Source organism: Alligator sinensis, unplaced genomic scaffold, assembly GCF_000455745.1.
Source record: "Alligator sinensis unplaced genomic scaffold, ASM45574v1 scaffold938_1, whole genome shotgun sequence".
Taxonomy (NCBI): Eukaryota; Metazoa; Chordata; order Crocodylia; family Alligatoridae; genus Alligator; species Alligator sinensis.
Window position 1 is genome coordinate 1,240,170 of NW_005842449.1, and position 9,607 is coordinate 1,249,776.

General features: G+C 41.9%; 1 protein-coding gene across 1 annotated transcript in view; it reads right to left on the minus strand.

Moving 5' to 3' along the window:
• Nucleotides 1-9,607, minus strand: part of VWDE (von Willebrand factor D and EGF domains) — a 68,228-nt gene that overhangs the window by 20,512 nt on the left and 38,109 nt on the right. Inside the window, exons 14-20 of the mRNA XM_025212162.1 lie at nt 8,088-8,126; nt 6,953-7,108; nt 6,712-6,816; nt 4,975-5,089; nt 1,773-2,023; nt 1,444-1,663; nt 249-386 (exon numbers count right to left, since the gene is read on the minus strand). Coding sequence (XP_025067947.1) covers nt 249-386; nt 1,444-1,663; nt 1,773-2,023; nt 4,975-5,089; nt 6,712-6,816; nt 6,953-7,108; nt 8,088-8,126 — 1,024 coding nt within the window. The remainder of the gene's footprint in view (nt 1-248; nt 387-1,443; nt 1,664-1,772; nt 2,024-4,974; nt 5,090-6,711; nt 6,817-6,952; nt 7,109-8,087; nt 8,127-9,607) is intronic.

The window sequence follows — 9,607 nt, forward strand, 5'->3', positions numbered from 1 at the left end:
TTCCTGCCTATGCAGGGGGTCGGACTCAATGATCTATTGAGGTCCCTTCCGACCCTAACATCTATGAATCTATAACAGCAAATGAAATATAACTCTCTGCTTGCTCTATGACTAATAACCATGCATTTTGATGAAAATGCAGGAAAGTAGAAAAGACTTATTTTTACAGTTCTCTTTAAGTTACAGTCAGAAATCTAATCTGAATTAAAGCCAGGTGATTACAGCCTGATGGAAAAATATAATGTTACCATAACATATCTTCCCATCTCCTTGTAGACCTTTCGGGCATGGACCACAATTAAAGGAACCAAAGGTATTGTAGCAAAATACTCCAGGGAAACAAGGGTTGGATGCACATTCATTCACATCTTCTTGGCAATTTCTACCTAATTTGAAACACAGATGTTTACAGTTCATGCTACTTTAACATTGGTTGCAAATTTATAAAAATGAAGTAGATTTATATGGACAGTAAACTCCAAAACAAATTCCATATATGTGTGTGTGTGTATAAGCACAAACTATGTAAACTCTATGGGCCTATCATTAACAATTTTTCCATAGTATACTGAATATTTTCCTTATTCCAGGAATTGAAAAGGATAGAGATTTGTGGGCTACACTCTAGTAAAGTACTTAAGCATGTGCTTGTTTTAAAGCATAGCATACGAGTCATGCTCCTCTGTTTAACTCTATTGTTGAACTGAAGTCTCAGAAAGAAAATACATGAAGTTTGCTTTTAACAGATGTTATCTGTCTGAGCAAGGATCTACATTCTCTATTTATCAAAAAGGAAAAGAAAAATGTTTTATTTGACACTTTGCATTTGACAAATAGAAAAAAAGAACAAAAGATAAACAAAAATATATTCCCAAATGTTCTGCTGATCCTTTTTAAAGAGGGATAGGAGGGAGGTGATTCCAAGCATAGCCACAGGCCTTGCTCCATGGATTTAACTGCAAAGCTAAAGAACACCTCTCCCTACAGAGGCACTGAGGGTCCTTGAACCATGGAATTTTAGCACCAGTTGAAATGCAATTGCTCTACTCATTCAGGGGCTTCTGTGGCTCCTAGGTTCCCTTAAATCCTTTCATTTCCTATGTTGTTGATGCTCAGGTGATGAGTATGCTGGTTTCAGGCCAAACTCTACCCTCAGTTACAATCATGCTATCCCACTGACTTCAGTGAGCTTCTGTAGGTTTAAATGAGGGAAGAATCCAGCACGTAATATTTGGAAAACATGACAGCAACTGAGGCAGAGAAGGAAATGCAAATCCAGTATTTATTGTCTTCAGTCTGAAGTAGCCTGCAAACAATTACTGATGTAAAAACATGTTTTGGAATTGTAAAATGAATTAACTAGGATAAGAGATAATAGTTCTAAAGATGGAAAGAAAGTTAGAAAAGGTAATTTACCACTTAATGAGTAAAATAATAATTTACCCTGTAGCTCAGGTGTGCATTCACAGTGATAGCTGTTTATTCCATCAATGCATCTCCCAATACCACATGGATTAGATTTACAGTCATCAATGTTCACTTGGCACAGATTACCTTCGAACCCAGGCAGACACGCACACACATATTCCCCACTTCCAGGTGGGAAATTAATGTTTGTTACACATGAACCATCATTTAAGCAATCACACGATTTCACATTGACCTACAAGATAAACCAAATAAAGCTAATTATCACTTGACAACTAGTAATGACTTTTGCAATGATGTAATTTACTGGTTATGAATTAGTGGGGGTAATTTGACTGTCATACCTCTATTATCACTTTAGTCTTAGCATTGCAGTCATCCATCAAAGCAAATGTAAATTTCTGTGGAATCTTTGCTGCAACTTTCCAGATAAGGAGTCCCGAAGGGGATAGGTTGGCACCATCAGGGCCAGAATCCAATGTGAAAAGGACAGCAGAGCCTTCTGGATCTGAAGCCAAAAACTGGTACACAAAATTCTCCCCGTAAAACGTTTGCAGCATACCTTGCATAGTTTGAAGTTGAGGAGGCTGGTTGTCTGCAAAAAAAACAGACATTTAGTCTTTTTACAAATATGAAAAAGATAAGTCTTTATTAAAGAGTCTATTCCTTTATGATGAATACAATGGATTAATCTAAACTTCAATGACACTTAAATGGCACTGCAAAGAAAAAATCCTTTTATCATATTCATAACTTTATAGATTTCATAGACATTAGGGCTGGAAAGGACCTCAGAAGATCATTGAGTCCAGCCCCCCGCCCCAGGGGCAGGAAGTCAGCTGGGGTCATAGGATCCCAGCAAGATAAGCATCCAATTTTCTCTTAAAGGTGTTCAAAGTAGGTGCTTGAACCACCTCCGATGGCAGGCTATTCCAGACCGTGGGGGCTCGGACAGTAAAGAAATTCTTCCTTATGTCCAGCCTGAAACCATCTTGCAGGAGTTTATAAACATTCGACCTTGTTGTCCCTTGGGGCACTCTGGTGAACAAACATTCCCCCAGATACTGGTGGTCACCCCTGATAAACTTATAGGTGCCCAGCAGATCACCCCTGAGCCTGCACTTTTCCAGGCTGAAGAGTCCCATAGCTCTCAGCCTGTTGTCATAAGGTCTGTTTTCCTGACCTCTGATCATGCCTGTGGCTCTTCTCTACTCTCTCAAGCTTCTCTACAACCTTTTTGAATTGTGGAGCCCAAAACTGGGCGCAGTACTCCAGCTGCGGCCTCACTAAGGCAGAGTACAATGGGAGAATGACGTCCTGGGATTTGCTTGAGAAGCCTCTGCATACAAGCCAACGTTATGCTCGCTTTACTAGCCGCAGCATCACATTGAAGGCACATATTCATCTTGTGGTCAATCATGACCCCCAAGTCCCTTTCATCTGTAGTGTTAGCCAGTGTAGCACTGCTGAGCCTATAAGGATGCTGCAGTTTCTTCCTCTCAAGGTGGAGAACCTTGCATTTTTTGGTGTTAAACACCATCAGGTTCTCGTCCGCTGATTTCCTGAGCCTGTTGAGGTCAGCCTGGATCACCCTCCTGTCCTCAGGTGTGGATGCTTTACCCCAAAGTTTGGTATCATCGGCGAACTTGGCCAGTCCGCTTCTGACTCCAATGTCTACATCATTAATGAAGATGTTGAACAATAAAGGGTCCAAGGACAGAGCCTTGGGGGACCCCACTGGTCACAGGGCACCATGATGATTGACTTCCATCAACCATCACCCTCTGAGTCTGACCACGAAGCCAATTCCCAAGCCAGCAGATCTTGATGGACCTGAGCCCGCAGTTGGCCAGTTTTGCCAAGAGGTGATCATGGGATACCAGATCAAAGGCTTTTTTAAGTCAAGATATACGACATCCATCTCCTCTTCCTTGTTCAGGTGATAGGTCACCTGGTCATAAAAGGAAATAAGATTGGTCAAGCAAGACCTACCCGCAACAAACCCACGCTTGCTATCCCTCAGGATGTTGCCATCAGCCAGTCCATTAAGAATGGCCTCTTTGATAATCTTTTCTAAGACCTTGCCCAGGATAGAGGTCAGGCTGATGGGCCTGTAGTTTGCCAGGTCCACTTTCCTCCCTTTCTTGAAGATAGGCACCATACTGGCCTTCTTCCAGTCTTCGGGCACTTCACCAGAGCACCAGGAGTTCTCCAAGATATGTGCCAGGGGCTGAGCTATGATGCTAGCAAGATCCTTGAGTACCCTGGGGTGCAAATTGTCAGGGCCGGCTGACTTGAAGGTGTTCAGCCTCTCAAGGTGTTCCTTCATGAGGTCAGCACTAATGAAGGGCAAGGAATCTCCCTCACTCGGGCCTCCCTGTCCTGTGATGGGCATAGGTGTCCTGTGGGACTGGTGAAAGACCAATCCAAAGTACCCATTTAGTAGATTGGCTTTTTCCTGGGCGGCAGTCGTCAGTTGTCCCATCTGGTTTAGCAGGGGTCCAAAGTTGCCCTTGCTTTTCCTCTGGTTTAGAAGAACTCACTGAGGCTGCGTGCACAAATGCAACTAATCTGGGAAAATTCTCCTAGGTTTGTTATCCTGGTAAAGAAATTTATCCAGTGACTCATGTACAGACATTTGAATGCTAAGGCCCTGAAGAGTGGAAAGCTTGCAGTGCTGACATCATGCAGCCGGGGAGGACAGGGGGACAGGGGAATGAAGGTGGCTGTGCATACATCTCCGTATGTTCTGCAGGCTCCCTTAGTGTACCTGGCAACAGATGACAACAGTGTATAGGGTATCTATGATTGACTGACCCACACTGCCTATGGTCAGCCTGCGTTTCCAAACAGCACAATGTGGGAATTGTGGAAGGGGGGCGGGGGGGGGGGGGGGGGGCTCCCTGCTGGACCAGTAGAACTGAGTAAGTGACATAAGGCATTTTAGATGTGTGTGATGCAGTGCTGGGCACTTGTGAAAGCACCTGGCGCTGTCGCATGCATTTACATAAATGGCAAAATGCATATCAGCACTGAGAAAATGGCAGCGGCGTGCTTTTGAACTAAACACACCAAAGGTGTCCATAGTGTTTCCCAGGGGGGGAGAGGATAAAGGGGTGCTGGAAGGCCATGTTCTCTTCTGAAAGAAGCTACAGTATTTACAAACATTTGCTGTCCCCAGAGAAACTCTCCTGGGAATGATTAAACCCTGGTTGTTCCAAAGTTTTTTTTTCTCCTGGAATAGCCATTTTCACTTGAGGAGAAAAAGCCTGAACTTCTGTATGGCCATGGTTCTCCTGGGACAGTAGTGATACTCCCAGAAGAAACTGAATGTCTGTAAAAGGCCTGTATTACTACATAAAAAAATCCCAAAGCTACTAGGCCACCTGGAAATAGGTTATGATTCTGTCTGAGTGCATGCATATGTGATATATATTTGAATGTGTGCGATACGTGTTTGAATGCAGTACTCAGATAAAATTGATACTGGGTATTCGGTTGTAAAGTCATTTTTATAAGGAGGCTCTGGAACTAATTGGAACTTACTTTCAGCAACTGACCAAGTTAACTTTGAAATGTCAGGTCTGCAGAGTAAGCAGGGGCTGGTAGGATTTGTATCTCCTTCTCCAAAACAAAGTCCATCTATGTTGCATGTTTTTTCCTTAAGAGAGACAACAATGTAATTCTTCAAAGCTTTAGAATTTTCTCTCAGTTTTCAAACAATAGAACTTTATGTACTATTAACATGTCAGTTAAAACATGACCGGCTCTACTCAATCTGTGTTTTATAGATAATTTACTTACTAATGTATTCTAGTTTTTTGGTGGGAATGATATTGAGAATAAAGTTTTCAAATCTGCCTCAACCAAGCCTCTAAGCTTTTGCTCATGGTTTTTGTGCATGCAAAAGGTCTGGAAATATGACTTACAAGGCAAGTTTGAAAGAACTAGAATTGTTTAGTCTGGAGAAAAGAAAGCAAGGGATGATTTGATAACAATCTTCAAGTACCTGAAGAATGATTATAAAGAAGATAGACAGAGACTATTCACTGTGGCTGCAGGGGACAAGACAAAAAGCAATGGTCTGAAACTGCAGCCAGGGAAATTTACAGTGGATATTGGGCAGAATTTTCTTATTACAAAGGTAGCTAGCCAACAGGGCTATGCAAAACAGCACCATTCTGCTTCGACATCTGTTTTGATGGAATAGTGTTTTGTTTTGAGTTTAGTTTAGTTTCAAAAGCACTGTTCTGTTCCGTTTCGTTTAGTTGAAACACTTTTGCTGTTTTGCCCACTGGCTATAATGGGGAAGCACAAAACTGGAGGAGGAGCAGCCTCCTGTGATTGCAGGCAGATCGGGGCCTGCACCCCAGGGAGAAGTCTGGCAGAGCCCTGCAGCCCTCCTGGAGGTGCAGGCGGGAGGCTGCCTCCTGGGACTGGCGCTGGGAGCTGATCTGGTGGAGGGAGGCGGAGCGCAGTCCTGGTGCTGCGCTCCACTTCTCCCCCAGCGGGATCAGTTCCACAAGGCTGCAAGTGCCTGGAAACAGAGTCCAGTGGAGCAAAGGGAGTGGAGGCCTGTGGCTGTGCCCCGCCTCCCTCCATCAGGCTTGGTTCCCAGGTGCTTGCAGCCCAGTGGAGCGGGGCAGGGTGAAGCCCTGGGGCTGCTCCCCCCGCCTCCACTGGGTTCGGTTCCCGGGTGCTTGTAGCCGGGCGGAGGGAGGCAGGGTGCAGCTCCGGGGATGCACTCCACTCACCTCCACCAGGCTCAGTTCCCAGGCGCTTCCAGCCCTGAAACTGCTTGAGCCCCCCCAGAAACTTTCGAAACATTTCGACTGGCCTTATTTCATTTCGAGGCTGTTTCGAAGCCCTTCATTTTGTTTCAATTTTGCTGTTTTGAGCTTGAAATGAGTTGAAACAGCGTCAAAATGAAACAGCCGGTGAAGATTCGCACAGTCCTAGTAGCCAATGGAACAGGCTACTCAGAGAGATTGTGGCATCTCTCTCTGTGCAAGTTTTTAAAGCAGGTTAGGCAGACACTTGACTGGAATGGTTTAGACAGGAATGATGCAGCTTTGAGCAGTGGGTTGGACCAGATGACCTCCTGAGGGCCCTACTTTTCTATTATTCTATGAAAATGCCCACTGGATACAAGAAAAGCAGGCTATACACTCTAACAGGCCACATAAGTAAAATTATTGATTACCAAGAATTCAGACAATCTTCATATTATTACCCAAAGATGCACTTTTTCAATATAAAAATAATTAATAAAGAAACAGATACCTTTAATGTACATAACCCATCTGTCCTCAGGTCACATATTTGACAAGCTCCATCAAATAATGTCATTATTTTTGGGTTGCTATAAGTGAATCCATCATTAGAAATCTGTAAATGTATAGTAGTAGTGCAGTAAGTTATAAGATATCTTTGGTAAAGGATTCTGTTTGCACATGGCAGCATATAAAACAATTTTCATAATAATTATTTCTTTAAGTTTAATGTTAAAAAGTGTTGTGGGTACCTTAATCTGCCACCTTGCAATGGGTTTCTCATTAACCAGATCCATGACATCAGATTGCTGACCATCAGTTGGTAGTTGGCAATCAACAGTCCCCGTGTTTTGGAAGGCAGCTGGCATAAATACAGGGTCTCCAAAGATCCATTTGCTATGGCTGTACTAAATTAAAGGAGGAAAAATCCAGTTTCAGTTCAAGGTATTCTGAAAACACCCTTATAATGGAGAAAATATGTATTGTATGCTATGGTATAAAGAACTCTAAAACATCTTTTATGAGCTACTTTGGAATGTACCATGTTTTATAATTTACTTAAGAATATAGTTCAGCTGAACTCTTTTATGCCTAATTAGAAGTGCTAATTTGGAACTGTAGGCACAAACTCATCCCTGCAGTGTAGTCATTTTACACTGCAGTGTAGTCATTTGATTCAGTGACTGAAAAGGATAATGGCCCTAAACCTGGGGTAACTGGCCATGAGAAGATCATGCTAGCAGGGGGCATTCTCTAGTCGATATACTGGGGGGGGGGGGGGGGAAATTCTTACAACTAGGTTAACAGGTGTCTTATAACATATCATGTATGTATGTATATATATATATATATACACACATAATTATATACATATATATTCATTAGATACATTACAGGACTTTATATATGTATATGTAATTAGGTAAACTGAAAAAGATGACCCATGGTATATCCAAATTACTCTAAAGGTTTTCTTTCCTTTTCCAGGGGAGAAGACCTTTTTTTTTGTTTTCATTCTCACAATAATATTAGAATCCCATAAAAATTTAATCTTTTATCAAATATAATTTCACTATTTAGGCAGCCATGCTTTTTCTGCCAAGACTGTCTAAGTAAACATCAAATGGAAGTTAAATTGATCTGGTAATTTTTTAACTGCCTATTTTCACATGTGAATAGTTTTGGTTCCGATATTAAGAATTTCTTTTTCTTTATTCTCTTCCTTTAAAAAAAACAAACTAAATGAGCAAGAAGGTATTTACCTATAATTGTATTGAAGGAAAAATCAATGGAAATATTGATTAGAATATAATATTCATAATATTTAACCTCATAACCTTTGAAACGTGAAACAGCCATTTTCCCTAGTAGTCTTTTGTTACTAACCTTGGGGATTTCCAGGTATTCATGTCTTATAGAAACATACTGAAATTTAAAAAAAATGATAATTAAAAGGTCAAGTGTCTAGGGCTTTGCGAAGTTTCGATAGCTGATTTGACTCAGAGGAGATTCAGCCTGATTCAGTGACTGAATCTCTGAATCTAAATTGAATCAGGAAACAAATTAAAAGCTCTGAATCTCATCAGAAGCCTCCAAATCAATTCAGAAAAGATTCGGCCCAATTCAGAGATCTGGCCATAGACTAAACAGGCAGCAATCCTCATCAGGCTGGACACAGCTGCCTCCAGCTGGTAAGTCTGTGGTGGGCAGAGGGGGGAGGGAAAGGGTGTGGGGGAGAGAGGGATTTGGGGCTGGGACAAGTTGCCCAGCCGGGGTGTGGGTCATGGGACTCGGAGAGCTGGGACACAACAGATTTGGCAGCTGTGTCCAGTGTGGTGGGAACTGATGCCCATTTTTAGTCTGTGGACAAATCTCTGAAGCAGCACTGAATCTTCGGATCTGATTCGGCCAAATTGAATCAGGAATTGAACCGTCTAAACCAGTCGAATCCAAATCTGATGCGAATACTTGCCACTTTGTACAGGCCTACTATTCAGACAAAGCATTTTCCAAACATTGCATGAATGCACGTGCAGCTATGTACAAACCTGACTGAATCTTCTTCTGTATTTGGCTTCATTTGGCTAAACTTTTTCATCTCCCACATAATCTGAATAGATTTTGCTATTCAATCTGTGTAATGATAGACTTGCTGGCCATGTTTGCCACCCTCACAACTCCTGGGCCAAAGTAAAGGCTGATGCCTTCCCAGAAGTGCCCTGCTGGGGCTTGGCATGTGGAATGTTCTATTGTATATATTTTCCATTAAAAACTATCTCCTAAAATGATCCTTCTCTGATGCATGGAGTGAAGTGATCTGTCCCAAGCCACTTCAGGGCTGAATCTAATGTACCAGTTTTACACAGCTGTAATTCTTCTTACATTAGTGTGTTAGTCTTGATTTACAGCAGTGTAATTATAAGTAACATACATATCTAAAAGTAAAACATTTCAGTACTTGATATTTTCTGCTTCCTCATCAAATTCTGTCGTGTGCAGATAGTAACAGTGCTACTCATTTTCTGACTTGGCTCTATTCAGTGATAGGATTGTCAATAAAAGTGATTTACCATAAAGTTTTTGTAGTTGGTAACCAAGTGTGCAACCACAGCGAGTGTTATAACAGAAAACCTTGCCAAGAGATGAAAGTGAGACATTTCAAACTGTGATAAGTGAACTCCCAATAATTGCATCACTGGAAGCTTGATCTGTAGGGCTTTTAACCTAATGGAGTATAAATTTACTCTCAACTTTCTCATTTCAACCCAACTTGCAGATGAGTGGATCCATGTTGTGCACAAGAAAAATCAATAGCCTGCATTGTCTAATCTGTCAAAATAATCTTAGCAACTGCAGGAACTAGTCGAGTAAAGGTTTCTTGCCTCAATAATGAAAGTTTCCTGCTG